The sequence below is a fragment of the Andrena cerasifolii genome, chromosome 7, assembly GCF_050908995.1.
Source record: "Andrena cerasifolii isolate SP2316 chromosome 7, iyAndCera1_principal, whole genome shotgun sequence".
Lineage (NCBI taxonomy): Eukaryota > Metazoa > Arthropoda > Insecta > Hymenoptera > Andrenidae > Andrena > Andrena cerasifolii.
The window spans coordinates 16418615-16440476 of record NC_135124.1 but is presented as its reverse complement, the minus strand read 5'-3'; the positions used below and the strand labels follow the sequence as shown (position 1 = coordinate 16440476).

General features: G+C 37.6%; 3 protein-coding genes across 4 annotated transcripts; 1 reads left to right on the top strand and 2 right to left on the bottom strand.

The window, feature by feature from the left end:
• Positions 1 to 69: 69 nt before the first annotated feature.
• Caf1-105 (chromatin assembly factor 1, p105 subunit) lies at positions 70 to 2291 on the bottom strand. Its single transcript, XM_076816292.1, has 6 exons — positions 2023 to 2291; positions 1819 to 1951; positions 1448 to 1748; positions 1116 to 1379; positions 815 to 1042; positions 70 to 740 (listed from the first exon to the last, which is right to left on the bottom strand). Exons 1-6 carry the CDS (start codon positions 2161 to 2163, stop codon positions 218 to 220), a joined length of 1590 nt encoding a protein of 529 aa, XP_076672407.1. The 5' UTR covers positions 2164 to 2291; the 3' UTR covers positions 70 to 217.
• A 1268-nt stretch (positions 2292 to 3559) lies between these two features.
• Positions 3560 to 6338, top strand: LOC143371294 (putative lipid scramblase CLPTM1). The gene is made up of 6 exons (XM_076816282.1): positions 3560 to 3804; positions 4144 to 4713; positions 4805 to 4922; positions 4997 to 5200; positions 5280 to 5417; positions 5495 to 6338. Exons 1-6 carry the CDS (start codon positions 3679 to 3681, stop codon positions 6253 to 6255), a joined length of 1917 nt encoding a protein of 638 aa, XP_076672397.1. The 5' UTR covers positions 3560 to 3678; the 3' UTR covers positions 6256 to 6338.
• Positions 6339 to 6818: 480 nt separating this feature from the next.
• On the bottom strand, positions 6819 to 20913 carry Mrp (Multidrug-Resistance like Protein 1). Of its 2 annotated transcripts, none has more exons than XM_076816252.1 (21): positions 20772 to 20913; positions 20287 to 20586; positions 20071 to 20208; positions 19895 to 20008; positions 19027 to 19226; positions 18581 to 18766; positions 17831 to 18464; positions 17608 to 17754; positions 17443 to 17527; positions 17167 to 17366; positions 16557 to 17058; positions 15656 to 15827; positions 15458 to 15584; positions 15165 to 15384; positions 13519 to 13739; positions 11222 to 11402; positions 11022 to 11130; positions 10822 to 10948; positions 10217 to 10739; positions 9897 to 10143; positions 6819 to 9823 (listed from the first exon to the last, which is right to left on the bottom strand). In XM_076816252.1, the coding sequence occupies exons 1-21, from the start codon at positions 20814 to 20816 to the stop codon at positions 9709 to 9711; spliced, it is 4593 nt and encodes a 1530-aa protein (XP_076672367.1). In that variant the 5' UTR covers positions 20817 to 20913; the 3' UTR covers positions 6819 to 9708. The 2 variants fall into 2 exon arrangements, with proteins under 2 accessions (XP_076672367.1, XP_076672368.1); XM_076816253.1 differs by lacking the exon at positions 13519 to 13739 and adding an exon at positions 12298 to 12518.
• Positions 20914 to 21862: the final 949 nt, after the last annotated feature.

The window sequence follows — 21862 nt, the reverse complement described above, 5'->3', positions numbered from 1 at the left end:
TATAGCAAAATATAATTTATATTCCTGCGTTCGCGTATTTCAGCGTACATTAAGCAACGCTATCATCGGTTCACAATTATGAATATTTTAATTACGATCATGCGCTACTACGTGGCGGATAAAGCTAAGAGAACAATTGTAATTTAAATGTTTCTTGTAATAACACGAAGTATAAAATAAAAAGCAAGATAGTATAAAAACTTACGTTCTATTTGTATTACTTTCTAAGATTCTTCGGACTGGAAAGAGTTATTAATTGTACTCTTCGCGGAGTTTTGTTAGCAATTACCGAAGGTACCTCCAGCTTTTTGGGTGTAGCTCTTACATTTACTTTTGCAACGTTGTTAGTGCTGTCTTCGCTATAGACTAACATAATATCTTCGGTTTCTTCAACGTCTGCTTCACTGCTTAGCTTTTTCTCTTGGGTAGCAACGTGGTCCGATGATCTCCTACTTTTATTTTCCACGCTTTCTGCGCTCTTGTTGAAAACACTTTTTACATCGCGCATTGCGATATCCATCGCATTATTATCTATATCAATGGTTGGTGAAAGACCTTCGGTCGTGCTTTTAGCGATATTACTGAATGACGGAGATTGTTTACAATTATTATTCGTGGCGAGCTTCACCAGGGCATTATTTTCATTTTTATACTCCTCGCCCAGCTCGCCTGTCTGAAAGTGTATTATAGAACAGTAGCCATCCGTTGAGGATGCTACTAGTATCGTACCATCGCTCGACCTATGAAATGATAACAACGTGTATCTCTTTCCCTTTTCTTATGTGCTGCTTACAACAGACGAATTAATACTCACCATGCAACGTCAGTTAATCTGGTATAATGTATATTTGATATTGCTGCGATCGGGGAGATTTGCTGAGTGTCATATATCAATACCGAATGTTGCGTGGCGACGGCGAACACTATTCTATATGGCAAAGATAATATAGGCGTTGGACCATCCTCTCGCAATTTAAAATAAGTGGGACAGCATCGTACAGCTATAGTGCATTCACTCAGAGAAGGTAAAAGCATAAGAGGCCTGAAAACAGAGCGACAAAATAACATTCGTTGCAGGAAAAAGACGAACGAAAGAAGGTAATGAAAAAATTTACTCTTTCAAATTGTATCTGGAAAAGATTATCGTGGCATTCGATATTGTCTCTGTAGTTTCTAACGACTCGATTATGCCAGATGGAACGATGATTAACATCCCATCTAAAGAAAACGTCAATCTCCTAAAGAACGATTTAAATGTATCATCGTAAAATAGTCGCACCATTTTATCGTTCAACGAGTGGTCACGTGGCGTGGGAATCCTAGCTTTATAAACCCGTTGCGCCGTTTTCTTTTTATTTATATCGATCAACCGACAGGTCCTAAGGATATATCAGAAGCTGAGTATCGATGAACACTTCCAGAAATATTTCTAAAGGAGCTTACCAACCTATCTGTACTTATTGTGCATATGTACTGATTACAGGGGTCCCATGAAACTCCTTGGACGAACCCCTTATGATCTGACAATATAGCTGTGGAACGTCCTTTATGAATATCCCACAAAATAGCCGTGTTATCTACGGACCCGGAGACTAACATATTGGAATCCGGTGACCAGCTAATATCGTAAACATCTTCAAGGTGTCCCCGCAATACCTTCCACGAGACCCACTGCTCTTTGTTCTCGGTCTCCTCCGAAATGAAGAACTCGCATTCTTCCTTTCGCTTCCATAAAATGATGGTCGACTCTGATAATAAAAATGCACCTTAATACCATTAATTGTCTATGTAAATAATATCAAGCGTACAGTTACCAACCATCATCTCCAGATGCCAAAATATCCTTTGAGGGTGAGAATCGCACAACGTTCACTGCTTTCTGATGCCGTTCCAAATCTGCTACGCATTTTACCGTGGCTCCATCGTTCTCTTTCGTCGTTACATACCATATCTGACGAAAGGAATTCTTTCACAACTCTATCTCCCTTTTGCAGAATACTTTATTTATTATTTAGATATTACCAGAACGTGAGAATCGGCACCGCCGGTCGCGACTCTCCAGAATGTTACGCCTTTCGAGGTTTCGTAAACTCCGGCTTGCACGTCGATGCTCAGAACTGGATCACGGTTGTGCCATGAGATTTCAGGAGTCGTGCACCACATTATTTCTGTACGAAGACGCGATGCGTCTTATTGTGAAATTGTAAGAATGGTATTCAACGGAGAGCGACCGCATTTAACCTTTTCCAAGTTGTTACATCATTCCCGCCAGAAGATTTTCATTATTGCGCAGGTCCCAGCGTTGTGGGTAAACCACTCAGGCTTGTTTTTAGTGGGCGAAGTTACGCACGTCCACGCATGCGCGTGATGACGCCGCGACGTCGACCCAATCAACGCCAAGATGGGAAACGATGGGGAACTAAACGACGCCAAATTATTTTGGTTGGTTGCAGCCTCACTTGACTTGGTAGTTGAGTTAAGCCGCGTATTTACCTGTGCATTCGGCGCGCACCGATTTTTTGTTCGTTCGGCCCGATCCGCTTGCTGGCGGTCCATCAAAGCGTGCATTCGGGTCCGAACAATACCATGAAATAGACACCGCAAATTTCACTCAACCCCGAACGCGCGCTGAGTTCTGAACGAGCAAAAAATCGGTCCGCGTCGAATGCACAGGTGAATACGCGGCTTTAACTTGGCGCTGGCATCGTTGCGTTTCCCATCTTGGCGTTGAATGGTTCGACGTCGCGGCGTCATCACGCGCATGCGTGAGCGTGCGTAACTTTCCCCACTGAAAACAAGTCTGAGCGGTTTCCCCACAACGCTGGCGGTGACTGGCAGGTTCTGCTCAGCTGGTTGACCTTCCGCTTCAGAGCAAACTTTACTTCGACTGAAGAATGGAATTGTAAAGTTTAGTCATAAATAATGAATAAATCTTCATTCCAGACACCTTCGTCCATTTGTTATTTAAAATAAGAATAAGAGATCGAATGCAATTCGTTCTTCTTCCATTATCATGCAAGTCTAATAATTGTAGTTCGTACTTATAATTGTTTTCAGATATAGTAAGATCAATTTCAGGAACAGAATATTGCATAAAATTATAATAAAATCTCTTTTAATTCCTGAGCATAGAAGAATTCGCAATATAGAAAACGCAACGAAAGGTATACAGTCTTATTTAAAAAACCGAAGTTGGCCTTCATATCATTCATATCTCCTCTACTCCTCCAAGTAAAAGAATAGTACTGAGACCAAATTGTGTCCCCTCCGAAATTATTAAATTTTTGTCTGAAGCATTTTGTATTATTGATTACTAGCCAGTAATAAAATCTTGCAAGTCTCAATTATTTGATTGAAACGAAATTTGATAATACTCCGAATAATACCTTGAATAAAAGGGTAAGATGGTGTTTTGATTCCTTAGGATTGTCAAAGAGATACGAAGAATGCTGGTACCCTCCCAAAACTGTGAATGTTAATATACTAATACTGCTCAGAATTGCGTATCGTGAATATATTTCTTTCAATTAATTAATTGAATATTTGCAGGGAATCCAAGTTCAGCATCATGCAACACGTGATTTAAGGTGTAAAGTATATACATAGATCTCACATCCGGTGTATGTGACTCCCTCTGAAAGTGCAGAGGGATTCGCTGGAAACAATCCCAACACAAAAATGGTGGGTGCTGAAAATGATAGTCAGGATCGTAAGGAAGTCGATGTCAGAGAAAATACGGACATGGACAGCAACAGCCAACAGAACGGGGAGTTGGTTCCTGTGGAAAATAATGAGGAAAGAGATGTGGGTCAATTAACTATTTACCCCAGTAATTAATTTCCTTCCTTGAAAAACGTTCGTCGTGTCTTATCTCAAGTAATGGATTTAATTTCGTCGCTGTACGTCGCACGGGTCTTATTTAATTGAAACATCGCTGAGAAACATTTCGATTTATTATACGATTTATTAAACATGTAATGTAATTGAACCTGAACGCGATCGTTCAGCGATGCGACGTACGCGATGTAAATAGCTACTGCAACCTGTTCTGCTCAAGGATAGCGTTACGGGTTTTGAATTGAAATTCACGTTTCGTCAGACCTCTGGTCAGATATTTATTGTCCTTCTCAATTTGTTGCGCAGGTAAATGGGGAAATCGATGAGCAGAGGAAAAAACATCAGCCTACGTTCCTCGAGTCGTTCTACTCGATAACAAAGTCTTTAGTCATACGTGCCCTCATTATTTATTTTATTAGCTATCTGTTCAGACGCCCTCAACCTGAAGTTAATCCACAGTCGCCGACGCGTCTGCAAGCTGTAAATATATTCGAGAATGGAACATCGTTCGATATGCATATTTATCTGTCCGAGTTCGAGAAGTTTAAGCAGTTTGATGATCCGCGCACATTGATTTGGCTGGAGCGGGGATTGATATATGGAGATTGGTATAGCGGACCAAATAATGACGGCTCGAGGGTTGTTCAATACAAATTCATTCCATCTGATCAATTAAAGAACAACGGATCCATATACCTCCATGTGTATGTCACAAAGAGCGGAAAATCCCCGAACCCCAAGGCGGGCAAGAATATTTACGCGGGGGATTACATGTCGTATTCTAAAAAAATGTTAAATAAATTTAAAAAGATCAGGTATCAGAAGAGGCATAACTTGTTAACTGGCGAAACTGCTATAAGTAAAGAAGAGACCGAAGTACGTAGACGTTAAAATTCATTGCAAGATGCGTTTATTTACGAATGAAATTAAATGTACTTACCGTAAAAGTTAAATGTATTTACCGTAGCAAGCTGAATTACTGAATCAGGACTATGTATCACATTGGCACCCCAATTTAACTATTAACTTAGTAACTGATCAAACAAACTGGGTATTCGGGCAAGTACCACCACCTCTAGATACATGTAAGTTGTACAACTCTGTGAATCTCGTAAAATGTGATCGTTCGTTAAATATGGTTAACATGTTTCTCCAACAGATATTAACTTTTTACCCGGAGAAACGTTTTACAAACCTGTTATATACGCGAATGACTTTTGGAATATGCAAAGGGACTATCAACCATTGAATAGTACAGTGGAGGAGCTAGAACTAAAATTATCTTACCAACCTCTCTCGTTGTTTAAATGGCAAATTTATGCAGCTCAGACCATGAGGAACGAGTGGACATCTTCGCTTATGGGTATGTTGTATCATCATGGGAAACCAGTAGCAGACGTACAAATAGAGTTTCAGTTGTGCAATGGTATTTTGTTACATAGGAGAATCGTCGGACGAAGATGATAATATTCAAGATACTTTAAAGGAAACATTATTGGAAACGAATCCTTACTTGCTGGGTCTAACTATAATTGTATCATTTTTACATAGTATATTCGAATTCCTGGCGTTTAAAAACGGTAAGGCACAGGTTCTCTGTAAAACATATAAGTAACTTATGATTCCTTTCTAATTATTGATCTATCCATTTTTTCAGACATTCAATTCTGGAACAATCGCAACTCGTTGGAGGGTCTGTCGGTTCGATCTGTATTCTTCAATGTTTTCCAATCGCTCGTCGTCTTGTTGTACGTTCTCGACAACGAAACGAATACCGTTGTGCGAATCGGCTGCGCCGTAGGATTATGCATAGAAGTATGGAAGATTAATAAGGTCGTAGACATTACCGTTCACAGGGATTCGAAGCTACTCGGTGTCTTTCCAAGTATAAGTTTCCACGACAAAGGGTCGTACGTAGAATCTTCCACAAAAGAATACGACAGGCTTGCCTTCAAGTATCTATCGTGGGTCCTCTATCCTCTTTTAGGAGGATACGCGATTTATTCGCTGATGTATTTAGAGCATAAAGGGTGGTACTCGTGGGTGCTAAGTATGCTTTATGGATTCTTACTGACATTCGGATTCATTATGATGACGCCGCAATTGTTTATCAATTATAAACTAAAGAGCGTGGCACACCTTCCATGGCGCATGATGTCTTACAAATTTTTAAATACATTCATCGACGATATCTTCGCGTTCGTTATAAAGATGCCGACGCTCTACAGAATCGGCTGCTTCCGCGACGATATCGTTTTCTTTGTATTTTTGTACCAGAGATGGATATACAAGACCGATCTCACCAGGATAAACGAGTTCGGTTTCTCTGGCGAAATGGAGGCTAATGTCAGTAGTGATAAGAAGCCGCAAGCTATTAAAGATCGTCCGAAAGACGAGGCGGACAAAAAGAACGAGTGACGTGTGGGTGTATAATGTTAGCGTTCAGTGTATTATTCGAATCTTCATCTGAAATTAATAAACTTATTTAGTACCAAAGGATATATCTGCACGCATTAACGTGTATCTATGCGAGTTCGATATAACTGTGTGTATATATATATTCTTTTGGTTTCGAGATTTAGCCAAATGAAGCAGCCTCGCAGAGATATTCGCATCCTTGGACAAGGATGCCGGCGTCCGTTATAATAGGCGAAATGTCAGGAAAGTGTTTAGTACGATTATAAAGAACTATATGTATTCTTTCAGGAAACGATCGTTACCAAGCTGGTATTTCTCAAGCATGGTTTTTTTATCTCTGTCATCTTTGTTTTAACTTCGTTTGTTACATTGTCTTGTAATTATTATAATCTTGTACGGATACTGAAAGAAAATATAGTTTATTTCGAATCTTCGTTTGTTTAGTCTACATGCGTGAAACGGAATCATTCGAGTTACGCGTGTACGCGTACACAAATACGTGGCCAAGTAATATGTATGGAAAGTAGTATTATATTTTAAGGCTTATACTGAAATCTGAGCAATTGTCATTCCTGGGCTAAATCTTTTATTCGTATACATATAAGATGCTGCAAAATATTTTTGCAGAGAATAGCAAATTCGAAACAGAGCAGTGACTCCCGCGATTCAAATGTTAAAAATTAAATTGCGACAGTTCTTAAATACAATTATTGTTTTTAATAAATGAATGTCTCCAACTACCGTTTAATTTTATTCCACGATCTAGCGCCCTGTCCTGTTTAAAATAAGCTTGCACTCTCTCCTGTATACCTCGTATCAGCAAACCGCCTTTTTTCATTTAATATTAGTACACGAAATTATAACAAGACAGACAAATTTGTGTGTTTGTAGTTAGTATCTTTTTAATGTATCGTTTTAGTGTATAATATATAAATCGTAAGGAAGCACGTCGAATGTGGACTATTGCGATACAATTAATGAAAGAAGTAAATGACTTTACTAAAATGGATTGCTAATATTTATTGATATTATATATTATTAAAAAATAAAGAATAATGTCGCAGACATTATGTCCCTTTTTGTATACAATAACACTGTCCAACACGAGTTTTGGTCCGCAATATCCGCTGGGTGACTCTTGTAGAGTTTTTCGCCCTGAACCCGAATCCGCAAGCAGAATTGCTCTATCACCCTCAATTTTTGAAAAACACAGGATTTTGGGTAAAAGTGAGGTATTACGTGAAAACTAAGAACGCTGTTAAGTTCAACTTAGTCTGAAAAGATAGAGGAGAGTTTCTTGAATATATCAGTGTATATAGTTACTAAATTTTGAAAGTTTGCAGAAGTGTCGATGTGCATGGTTTCCACGTAATATTTTTGTATTTTTACGAAAACTTGTTTACCTAGCCCGAAAACGCTACCCAGCATCGGATTCTGAAGACATTTCTGAAGATGAACGAAATTAATGAATTTCAACTATTACCATATTTGAAAAGGTGTAAAAAATAAAATAAAAACCTTGTAAATTCATACAAGTCATACATGGATATTCATGCATTGAAGACCGAAATTGTTTAAAATAGAGACTGATCAGGAAAAGTTTGTTTAAATCCGTGAATACTATCCACGAATACATGAAAAAATGTAAGTATGATCCATGTAGACAGTCGGTGCGCACTGAACGGTACCATCGGCACGTAGCGACGGCCCTGATCAGTCGCACCAGGCGACAAAACACCGTGAACGCGTTGCCGATGGATATTTTCTCTACCAGTACGAGTTAAAAACCGTTCCGCCACTTTTCCTAGATGGTTTCTTCTTCAGAAATGTCTACAGAATCCGATGCTGGGTAGCGTTTTCGGGCTAGGTAAACAATATTACGTGGAAATCATGCACATCGACACTTCAAACTTTCATGGTCATTTACAATCATTCAGAACATTTAAATTTAGTAATTATATACACTGATATATTCGGGAAGTTCTCCTCTATCTTCTCAGACTAAGTTGAACTTTCCGGCGTTCTTAGTTTTCACGTAATACCTCACTTTTGCCCAAAATCGTAAGTTTTTACAAAACCATCTTTTTCAAAAACTGAGGGTGATAGAGAAAAACTCTACAAGAATCACCCAGTGGATATTGCGGAACAGAAAGTTTCATTTTGTTGGACTGTGTAATACATTGGAAAAAATGGGCAAGGAAGCTATCTTACTTTTACATTGATTTGGTGGCTGGTTTGAAGAACATTAGCGTTGGCAAATCGTGTCTCCAAGGACTTGTTCGAGAAACCGTCATATACGCATAACAAAGGAAACGGATGCTACGTGTACCAGCAGCTACTATTTTCCTGTACAAATGCACTATGATAGTGACTATGTAATAGAGATATATAAACAATCTAAGGTACAAATTTTTATATACAGTATTTCCATGTCACGTTCAAAAACATCGATTACCTCAGGACGAGATCTATATTCCTTTTGTTTGCAATTTCATTTACCGCATCCTGTCTAGCACCATACCAACTGTATTCGAACCGCTACATACTTACATAATTATAAAGTATCTAGCAATTAAAATGTGGAAAATTAATAAACTTTCTCGCGTTAACAGCACCACAAGATATTTCTTTCATTACGAGACGAGGAACTATATAGTAAAATGTGCAGTGATGTGTTTCGCTACAGCCTAGTACAGATTGCATGGCACTAAAAGAATCCAAGTACTATGTATAATCAATGTACAATATAGTATCTAAGTACGAGATAAGTAATAACTGATTCGCCAATTGCAACACATAAGACGAACAGCCGAGAGAAAAATTTGTATACTATACAAAACCGGGGTTATTTGTTAATATAAATATTTTATTCCGACCGATAAAATTCAACAGAAGTAATAGACGTTCGATATACAGCAGAAGTAAAAGATACTACAATCACGAACAATTCGTTTCTGCGATAAAAAACTAAGAAAAAGAAGAAAAAAAAACAAGGCAGTGTGAGTGCAGTGATGTTTAATAGGAATTAAAAAAGAACTAAAAAAATACTGTTCTGTTTTGTACGTTGCACAGGTTTTATATGCGAGTGTAAGCCTGAACAGGCAGCTTTTTCTTTTAAAATGATTAAAACTTTCTATATCCAAGAATCCATCCCCGAATCACTGTACACGTTTATAAACTTATTCTACGTAGCACAGAATGTGCCGCTAAAATGGCAGTACTTTAGGTAACGGATATCCGTACTACTTTTATAAATGGGCTGTGCTCAATGTTATTTAAAGTTGTCCTACAAAATTCCCGACGGTTACAAGCCTAACAGTGTTTTGTGTTTCCCTATATAATCGAGTTACCATATCTTTTCCCTTATCGTTTGTCCGCACGTGTTCTTTGATCGATTAGAAATGTGTTCTATTTCGTTTTCATTGCTTGTACAGTATCCGCGATGTGTCCCATTCAAGCTGCGAGGCCTGCATCTTTAGCTATACTATGAAATAAGCTGGACGAATTACGAAGTAACGTGTCTGGAGAGTCATATTCCTTAATGAGCCCGTTATCCAAGACAATGACCCTGTGGAATACATTACATGTGATATTAGCCGATCTCTGAAAGAATTCGTATCGTAAATATTTGCGGGACGCACCTGTCCGAGTCAAGGATTGTGTTAAGCCTGTGAGCTATCGTGAGAACCGTGCAATCTTTAAATTCTTGCCTAATTGTGGTCTGAATTAAGTCGTCTGTTTCTAAGTCGACGGACGCTGTTGCCTCGTCGAGGATAAGTACTTTCGTTTTCCGAAGTAATGCCCTTGCTAAACATATTAGTTGTCGTTGACCTATACTTAAGTTTTCGCCGCCCTCGGTCACTTCGTGTGAAATACCACTTGGCAGATCTGAAATAGAATGAAAGCGTGGTACATTCATTCACTCGTCGTTTATAATCAGAGCCAACGAAGTTGCATTTACTTTTTACAAAAGATTTAAGATGCGCGTGCTCCAAAGCTTTCCACACGTCCTCGTCGTTGTGAGAACAGAATGGATCCAGGTTCATTCTTAAACTACCTGAGAACAGTATAGGATCTTGAGGTATGATAGTCAGTCTGGATCTGAGATCGTGGAGACCCAATTTGGCGATGTCTACATCGTCGATAACAATCTGCCCTTCGGCTGCTTCTATAATTCTGAACAGAGCCAACGTCAAGGAAGACTTCCCCGCGCCGGTTCTACCGACGATGCCAACTTTCTCGCCCCCCTTGACGGTGAATGTTAATCCGTGGAGCACGAGGTCCAGGCCTTCCCTATAACGAACTTTATAATCTTTGAAGTCAACGCGTCCCTGTATAGGCCAATCATTAGGCGGTGTGTAACTTGGATTCTTCCAGGCTGCTTCCTGTGGGGTTTCCGCGTACTCTTTTATTCTCTCTACTGCCACTATGTTTGTCTCAACGTCAGACGTCATTCGCACCAACCAGTTTAACGTTTGAGTGATCTAGAGCAACAATCTTTATTAGACATTACCCTAAAATTGAACAATGCGAAGTTTAAGTGCCGGATAGAATGTTTTATCTCACTTGTAAGGCATAAGTGATGGACAAGCCAACTATACCAGACTTCATAGTGTCTCTACTTAATACTGCAAAGAGCGCGGCGAAGAAGATAATCAAGTTTCCAACCATTTCCAAACGCACCGCCAGCCACCTATAAGGAAATCATTAATCATGCTGCCGTGCGACCGGCATTGTGTCTATTCTGTCGCTTAGAGAAGACATACCTGTTTGCGATTATACTAGGGTAATAGCACACTTGATTGAAATCTACTTTACTCTCGGATTCATAAATAAATCGTTCCTGCACGCCGAATGCCCTAATCATTTGTGCTCCTGATGAATAAAATATTAATACGGATTGAAATATTGTATTCGCTTGAGTTATGAATTATTAAATAGAGCGCAGAAGGCTTCTTTCACGTACCAGATACTGATTCACTGAAATGCGAATATATGGGAGATCTTGAAACAGACTCCAGACGTTTAAGTTGCCGTGAGCTTGCAACGTACAGTCGTTGAACTAAATAATAGATTACACCTATCGGCACTATTACTGCCGTAAAGATCGGTGTGCTAAAACTTATAACCACTAGAGTGGCTATGACCTGTAATACGAACGTGTTCTTTAGAATAGGCGGAGCGCTTTTTTTTTTTAGAGATTTGTTCGGTATGTAATACCAAAGTCAATAAAGTATTATCTTATACAGCATAAGAGGCACAGAACAGAAAATAAATAACCGCATATATACAAACAGGTACACATGAGTTTATGTATGCAATCATAAAATGATAAACAAAATAGCTCTGTAAAAGAAGAATTTAGGAACTAATGACCATGCAGATCGGCAGATGAAGTACCCATATCTAACTTTCCACCACCATTATGCAGCCGAACACTAATAATATATCTGTTTTACCCATCAATATATATATATATATATATATATATATATATATATATATATATATATATATATATACCACGATAAGATTAGTAACTAGCGTTTAAATAAAACAAATGTACACAACACACGGGAATGAGATCTTAATTAATGTACATTTACACAACCATTTTCTATTGCTCATTACAAACGCACTCCTATTGTATTCACATAATTACGCTATCGTTGTAATTTATTGGAACGGACACAATTATACTCAATTATAGCTTCTAAAACTCATTTAATTTAATTTACGCTATTCATTTGCAATTAGACGTATGCTTTCGTACAGTTGAGCCGGAACATTCGGAGTCTGCTAAGAAGCTATAATTGGAGTATGGAAACTGTAATACTGTTATTTTATCTAAGATGTTGCCAAATAAACAAACGGCCATGATGTATTTAAATAAGAAATACCTCAGCGAGAAACCAATACAAACCCTTTGATGAAATGGAAGTTACGAAGGTAGACCCAATGAATCATGACTGAGGGAATTTACAGGAGGGAAATAATAAGAACCGATTGTCTTAATCTGGCTCAGGCATATCCAAAAATTACCTCGAACAAGCAATAGATGCTATCGGAAATTTGCTGAGGAAGAGATGTATCCAGTACGTCGACGTCTTTAGCAAACCTGGAGATAATGCGACCAGTAGGAGTCGTATCAAAGAAGGTCAATGGAGCACGCATCACAGAACGCAGCATCAACATGTGCATCTGGCGAGCAGCCAGCCAGCAGCCCAGCTGCGGAGCCAAATCGCAGAAAAAACTCGCCATCGCTACAACATCAGACATGGTTGGCTTTCATTGTAACCACACTAACAGAAGTTTGGAATTTTAAATAACTGCGAATGATACACAAATGTGCCAGAACTTTGAGAATCTAAAACATTGGATAAATGTTTTTTTTTTGCTAAACATCTCCATAATACTTTGTATTTGCTACTATGAGTTTGTTCTCTTTTTACAAAGTACTTCGCAAATGCTATTTACTTCTAATATGCATGAATAAGGAGAAAGACTTTCTCGAAGAATTTTAAATTAAGAATACTTTCCTGTCTCATGTTATGCGAGGAAGTGAAGTTTGCTGTGGAGAGGCATGCCAGGCGCATGTAATGCATATACAACGAGGAAGAATGCAGATGCAGTAATACATTCAAGCGCAAGCAATACTGTTTTCATACACACAGAGGCTGATTGTATAATTGTGTCCATTACCTTACTGTTTATGCTGTTACTATTGCACTGTATCTTTGTACACCATAAATTACTGACGACTGCATAAAAGGAATACTACAGCACGAAACTCATTTCTCTCTTCGTACGTGAAAATAAATAATCGAAGCGACCATGTAAGTAACATATACGATAGACAGATACATTAAGAGATACAGATACAATACAACCAGGTACTTTTAAAATTAAGAAACTAAGAATCCCGTTATAACGTGGCGATAAGAATCTGGGATATTCTTTCGCACGTATCTTCGCAACAAATTGATACGTCTTGTCCACCAATAGACATATTTCACTGGATTAGTACATCTACGTAAACCTCTAAACATGCAATAACTTTCTCAATTGATTTTCATACCTTCTAAGTGGCATTAAAGATTTGCATTTTCTAAATGAAAATTGAATTAACAGAGTCGTACGTATTATCAGAATCATGATTGCAACTTGACCACTGTGCAAGTGGGCGTAGACTTAACTCCTAGTACTTTTACGAGAAACGATAATACGTTAAGCGCAGTATTTACAACGTAAAAAATATCATACCGAAAGGAGGCAAGCTATCCAAGAACGCAGAATGGATGGTAGAGCGTTATCAATAACATCAGTGTCTTTACCGAGCCGACTAAGAATTCGACCGGTTGGAGTTTTGTCAAAGAATGACATTGGATTGCGGAGAACACGGTGCAGCGTACTCTCGAAGAGACGCACGGAAGCGCGTATTGTTCCTTTTGCCATGATTAACGCCCCTCCAAGTACTGTCAAGCCTACAACGATTGGTGATAACTTTGGTATATCGTTAAACTTAATAGCGATGTATAATCAGGAGTTGCATTCGTAGCAGCATATGCATTCAACATCGACGAGAATTAATTGATAAAAGAATCGTTTGTATTTGGCGACAATGCTCGTCTTCACTGTCGCTCACCGTCTGTCTGACTCACCATAGTGCAAGTTCCTTACCGCAGTCACACATGTATTGAGGTGCATTTATAGTTAAGGATAAAGGATTGTTACGGCGTAAGTCACTAATAAAATATAAATAAATTGAGCTTATCTAGGTGACATAAATTAAGCAATAAACATGCACTATGTAATCTTGTCTCACGAATCGTTGCCTTAAGTATCTTTGAGTCTACTAATATATCCCCTATGTAGCAAAACTTAGTCTTTCTCACAATTATTCCTCTATCTTCCTATCAGTCTATCACAATTTCACTGAATTAATATTCTTCTTAAAACAATGAAGCATTTGGTCTAACTGTGCGACATTTAAAAGGACGTATTCAGTAATGTTAAAAGCAACATATTTCGACTATCACAGATTTATGATTTATGATTTGTTAAAGTATCGCTAAACTGTTAGAGGTATTGCAATGTACACGCGTTAACCGAAGGTATGAGGGGAATATGATCTACTTGCGCGTAAAGCTGTCTCATTATTGATGGCAATTTAAAAACGTAAGTACTTTACGGAAAATTATACTCTGGTAATGAACAGATATGAAAGAAGCTTAATCGTTTTGCTACTTCATGCTGATATGTTATACTACCGTTAGTATAATTATCCAATCTATAATTCTACACTGTTAGGCATAAGAGCTTATGTACATTTAAATTGGTGGGTGGACGAAAGAATAAAATACATGCGAAATTGAAATTAGTTAATTTTGAATGGTAAAGTAACTGAGATAATTGCATTTAAGCATATATCACTACAAAGCTTTACTTTGTTCATAAAGATTCTTTAGACACAGCAAACCACACTCGCACTAGCATTTCGAAATACCAGTGAGATTCTATTAAAATTTTCAGCATTAGATAGTATGCAACGTAGAATTTTAGAAATAAGAAAAGAATTATGTTGTACATTTTAATGCACGGATTATCGGTAGCGGACTCATACAATTGTATGTTACTCATTGCTCAAAATTGACGGAAAAAATATTTGATTGCCCCAAAACTGTGTAATCTGTGAAGGAACATGCTTTTTACACAACTTTTATATTATCACAAGTGAAATAGTCGCTTCAGTTTATATATAGTAATAGCGTACTTCACGAGAGTAAGCTTACCTTATACAATCGTTCTTTATAAGAATTTAATTCTAAAAAAAAAGCTAGTATACTCTATTTCAATAAAGAGGGATATTGAATATTGACAAATATTTATATATACTTTTAGAAACATACCCTGTCCAAGGCCAAGTCCACCATACACTCCAAGATACATATCTTGCTGAGATTTACTGTACGTAGAATTATAGGCTGTTAAATTATCGTTCGACCACAAGCTCAGCCAAGAATTTGATCCTATGCTAAATCCTTGGAATATAGCGTTCATTATGATAGTGGTTATTGACAAAAACCATCCAATAGATTTGAAGTAATGGGAGTACACTCGCCACTTGACCTTACGAACAGAAACAATATATAGCTATAGACTTACAGATTTGAAAGCTAGCTGTGGTAAAAGAGCAACTTACGCTTCCAGTTTCAGTTTTCTCCACCTCTATTAATTTCTCCGCCAACTTTTGTTGCGACCTACGTTTCTCCGTCACGCTAATACTTTGCAAATAGCTTTCGGATTGTTGGCTATCCGTAGAATGCTGCCTGAAAATTTTCCAAGAAATATGACATCGAGATGGAAGCTACGCGAAGTAATAATACCGTAAGAATTTTACCTTCTCAATGAGCCGCTTAAGGATTTCCTATCGACTATGGAACCAGATTCACTTTGGCTTTCCCTTGATCTGGCTTTGGTTAATTTCTGTTGCAGTTCGCTCGATCCTATCGTTGTTTCCAGTTGTTGTTTAATTTCTTGTAAATCTGCTTCAGAGTCATCATCGGCATACACTGTTTCAAATTTATCAGGATAGATTTACAGTAATACGACATGTTTTAAAGAAATGTGGATTGTTAAAACATCAAGAAATAATGACAAAATTATAGTTCAACGGAGCAATCCAGAGAGAAATTATGAATAAAGGAGGAGTTCGACTCCGATCTTTCCACTTCTTTATTGGTAGCTGCATATTCAGCTGTTTGGTCTACTCCATTGAACTATACACCTTTTATGTTAAACAAAGGAAATTTCAAGTACATCCAGCAAATCATAGCAGTTACTTTCAATACTTTAAACATAATTCGTAAAGGCAATTAATCATAATATTTATTCAAGTATTTTAATCACGTTCTGGCTGAGGTTCGACATGCACTATTAAAAAAAAAAAAAAAACGAAGTCCTACATGCGTGTCTTTCTCTTTTGCACATTAACATCATACTGTACTAAGGAGACTATAAACAACTGTATTAAAATAGCTTCGTACTATAAGCTGGTCAATAAGTTTTTATAGTGGCGAATTGCAAAAAATACTAACATCCTTGATACTCTAATATCACAAGCCAAATGCAATATAAACCATTTTCCGGACAATCACACAAATCGAAGTATGAAAAGGAATCGTAATTACTTTTTTCACTGACTTACGATTTCCAACTTAGATCCATGAAAAATATATTTAAACGTTAATAAAGAACATGAATGTAGAAAGTGAAAGTGGGACAGAGGAATTGATATGTACCTTCCTGAAGATGTTGCACTAAGAATTCAGAGAAGGCCCCCCTTTTCTCTAAAAGCTGTTTGTAAGTCCCACTTTCTGTTATCTCGCCGTCTTTAATCACAATGATATTATCGACCTCCGGCAAATATGTAATGCCGTGCGTGACGAGTATCCTCGTTTTCTTCTTGAGCAGACCGTTCGAGCCGATTACATTCTCAAATATGTGCTTGCCAACGTGCGAGTCTACTGCACTCAGCGGATCGTCCATGAAGTACACGTCGGAATCATTATACACCGCTCTCGCTAAAGCTACCCTCTGCTTCTGCCCGCCGGACAAATTTATACCCTTCTCTCCGATTTCAGTTTGATCACCTGCGGGTAGTACTTTTAAATCTGGACTCAATGCGCATGCTTCGATTACACGATTATATGAGGCTTTATGCAACTTTTTTCCAAACAGAACATTATCTTGCAATGACGCGTTTTGTATCCATGCTTGTTGAGACACATATGCAATAGAGCCCTATTACGTGTAAAAATAAACACATGATTACATACATGCAGTAAATATGTACTCTCTATGTATCTCTAAGCACCTTCGCGCCATACGAATTATAGAAAAGATATTCACCTTTGTATTAACTCTGCCGCTCACTTTCTCCATTTCTCCAAGCAGCGCTGATATGAGGGAGCTTTTACCAGATCCCACAGTACCAACAACGGCTACCAACTGGCCTTGATCCACTTGCATATTGATGTTTCTTAATGTCGGCTTATCAATGTTTTCCATATCCCACGCAAAGGTGCCATTCTCAATTAATAATACATGCGCTACATCATATCGGTACATACAATATATTTATCGTATAAATCTTGATAATGATAAAAAAAGAAGTAATGGGCTTACGCTCAGACGAGTCATGTTGAACATTGTTGGGATCCAGTTCTTCTGCATTCATGAATTTGTTAATACGTTTTACAGAAACATAAGCCTAGATATTACACGTTTCATTACTAAATAGAGAATTGTGTGCGTTAGGATTGAATGTCAAAAATTTTGATGTTTCATTACCTGAACGATGTTACCAATCATCATGGGTAATACAGAAAGGGGGAACCTTAATATATTGAAAAGGCTGAGTGAAACGAAAGCAGTTGTGCTGTCTAATCGATTGTTCTCATCTATAAGTACATAAGTTGCGAAGGACACCAGTGACACCTGTAAAATTCATGAAAGAATATTAAGCGAGTCATTCTTATGTTTAGCGGACTAATTTAATCTAAGAATAACTTACTAAAAAGGGAGCAAAAGACCAGATAAAACTTATTCCAGCATTAAGATATGCCGCTTCCTTTAACACTTTGATTTCTTTCATACGTATTTTCAATATCTGCTCTTCAAACGAAGGCTCCCATGCATATAACTTCAACACTTTTATACCGTTAAGAACTTCATTCATTAATTTCACTCTTCCGTCTTTGTTTTTCATTTGTCTGATTTGTAATGTTTTTACTCTATTCGTGATCAATACATTTAGGGGAATGAGAATAAGTAAAACGGCCAAGCCAGCGAACGCTGCCAGCCCAAGCGTCTCCCACAGAAAGTATAAGGCTATAACTATTTGCAGGGGTGCGGACCAGATCATGTTTATATACGCTGTTAAATCCATGAATCTTTGCGCATCTACAGACATTAAATTTACTATCTCGCCGAGCGTCGTTTCTTTCCTGGCAGAATTCGACATTCTCAATGCTTTACGATAAATCGCAGCTATCAGGGCAGTACGCACGCGTAATCCAACTATGAACATGCGGTGAAAGTACTGAGATAAAATTAACGTTTGAAATATGGCTGTGACTAGAAGTAAAACCGCATACAAATAGCCTTTCCACATTGATTCTTGTCCGTCGGTAAAACGAATGAGCAGTCTAAATTAAAAACAGTAGGATTACAAATCTGTTCGCTTCCCAATTTCACAAATACTACATGGACTATTTAAATTAAGAACAGGCCACGAAAAAAATCTATCGAATCATTTACTTACTTCAATATTTGCGGGCTAACGAAAGTCATGATATCTTGCACGAATTTAAGTACTGATCCGAATAAAAAAGTGGTACCAAAAGCCTTGCAAAGGGGTGGTAAAATTGACGATATCTTCTTCTTCCGTCCATTGTTAAAATCTACATGACTGGATGCCTTTCTAAATGACGCCTTAGTACCTTGTACACTGAAAATATATACACTCTCATATATATGCACATTGTGTAGATGCATATACATATATATATATATAAATTTACTTACAAACTATAAATATCTTTACTCAGTACGTATCAAACTTACCTAAAGTAAGTCCAAAATACTCTTGTTAGCAAAAGTAGATCGACATATTATTACTAATGTAAATTTTTACACAACTTCGAATAATTTATCCTACTAATTCCTCCTCGCTACCTAATATCAAGTATTCATAAATGTCACACTCACTTGTTAGTTTTTTGCAAACTCTTATTCCAATATTTATCGAACTTTGGTATAATTTCTGTGGCCGTGTCTTCCGGATTCATAGACCATAAATCCGTGGTCTCCAATGGGTTTTTGAAACCTTTCCACGCCATTGGATCGAACCATGTAAATAAGATTTTTGCAGGGAAGGAAGACCTCTGCTCCGGACATGGTTTATCGACCTGTTCATTTTAATAAATAAAATTAAACTGTGGTACGTCGTTTAAGGGGGTAGGTTACCCTGAAAATTTTCGAAAATTGGTTTTTAGGAAATTTGCATATTCCGCTAGCTACATCTTTTCTACGTATTTTAAACGCAACAGGGCTTCGAAATTCTAAAAAATGAAGGAATTACGGTAAAAAATGTACGAGCCTGCACATGAGATTGTATAACGATGTCCAATTTTAAACGCCATTTCTCAGAAACTACGTTTTCCAAAACGGTGAACATAAAATCTCGAAAACAGCTCGAACGATTTGAATGAAAATTTACGGGGAGTTGCAGGAAACTATTGCCCTCCATGTATTGGGAGCACATTTTCAATATAACTTGTTAAAAAAAAAAGGAAAAATCAGAAACATTGACATAAAAATTCTATTAATTTGTTTAAGAAAATTTTGCTTCCTGCACAAGATGGATACTGTCTTACGGATTATAAAAATGCCTTTACATTTATATTTCTAACTTTTTTTTCCTATAAATATATTTAACATTTTCGAAATGACGCTTAAAATTTATTACTTCGGAATGCGCGTTTGAAGGAGGGCCTGATTTTGGGCTGTTGAGGGTAACCTACCCCCTTAATATATACCATACTAATGCAAATAAAATCTACATATATCCTATTACCTTTGGATATTCAGAAAACGTAGGCTCTGCATCCACCAAAAAATTCAACAACCATGAAAGTACCACTATTGGATAATATATCATGTAGGATACAAACGAGTAATTATTTTCCCCCTAAAAAAGAGCATTGTATTAATTTGCCATGAATATTTAAACAGAGGATTGAAACTGTGTACCTTGACAATGTACAGCCTTAATAGACTTCTGTACTGAACAACTCCACATAGCACTAGAAGGAACCAGAACATAAATAACAGCCCGGAGGCACACATTCCACGCTTTTTGTTATATGTTACTAGAACAGACGCGAGAACCTGCGGCAAGCCAAAGAAATCACATTAGCATTGTAGATCTATTTTCCGTAATCCTTCGAAGGCATCATGGATACTTACAAAAGTGATAATTTTCACAACTGGTGTGTAATAATCAACGTTATAAACAGTGTCGTAAGTACTTCTATGTATAGCCTTCCCTATGTCAATGATACTAAGTAAAATCAATGCCCCTATAAGTACTTGTTTAGAAATATTTAACCACGTATACGGAACATTCCTCTTCTTACTGTTTAACAGATAATAAACCTCTATTTCTGAGAATACCCACAGGAATGCGCACGGCACCCATATCAATATCGTTTTCTGAAAGCATTCCGGGATATCTGGATCATCCGAGTTCCAGACTAAATCATTATCCTAAAATACAAAGGGATCGAACAAATATTAATAGGAGAATCTGTTCCACTTACTTCTAACGTTTTCTACACTTAACAATTTAACACTACTGTCTGTAAATCGATTGAGATGTCTGTTAATTTGAAAGCAGGAGAAAAGAAAACACCATCAGAGATTGAGGGTAGAAGTGGAGCAAGTATCCTTACCCAGAATTTGGAACCGCAAAATTGATCCATAGTTCGATTCTCCATTCCGATACATTTACTCGTTCATTGGTTTTTTTATTCGATTGAATTTTGAATTACACTTAACGTATCCGTTTGCACAGGTTGTCTGTGAATGTCGGCGAAGTGGTGAACGTTTAACGGTAAGCAGCCTCAGCTTCAATCGGTGGGTTCTATCTGGCCACAAGACACTTGATCGTTGAAATGCACAATTACACGATAGATTGGCATACACTGGCATATGCCCAAGACCTGATGGTAACGGTCGACCGTTCGCTTTCTCGAGCAAACGCAAACTGTGCCCGAAGGGAGTCCGATTCACATTATATCTATTCTTCGTTTATTCGCCTAATCAAGATGTATTGCGTCACGATCGCCTTGCGCCTGTGTGCGTAAACTCTGAAAATATCAGATTATCTTTCGAGAAGTGCCGATTTTCAAATTAAGGACGACCGACCCTTATATGGCGAAATAGCCGAGAAACTCATGAAACCGTACTAAACCGATACCTGTTCGAACCAAGATCGTTATCAATGAAGTAGCGTGTATATTTATATAATGATGTCATTTTTATATTGTCGTATAAATATCCTTTTACACTATATAAAAACATGCGCCTCCGAAGTTGCTCATAGATTGTTGCAACGATACAAAAGTATACTGGTCCTCTGATAACTCGTCATAATGCAACGAATTGGTGATATTTTATCACGATTTGTTATTCGGTATGACATGTTAAGCACGACTTATCTTCGAAACGCAACGAAAATAATTGAATTGGTTTTAAAAGTATACATAGACTGTATTGTCGTAATTGGCATGACTCGAGTCATTACATTCCGCGTGCCGGACGGACCCTTTGATGTTTCATAAACCATGCTTAACTTTCTTCTCAGGCTTCTAGAAAAGTGAAAATGAGTACATACCTACACTGTTGTACAACAGTAAAATGTCTAATAAATTTCTTTTTACAATGCGAAATTCCTACGAAGATTCTATATCTGAAATAGCAGCGATTTCTCTCGTGCAAATAATAATTATCTGAGGCCACAATAACGGCATTTGACTGAATT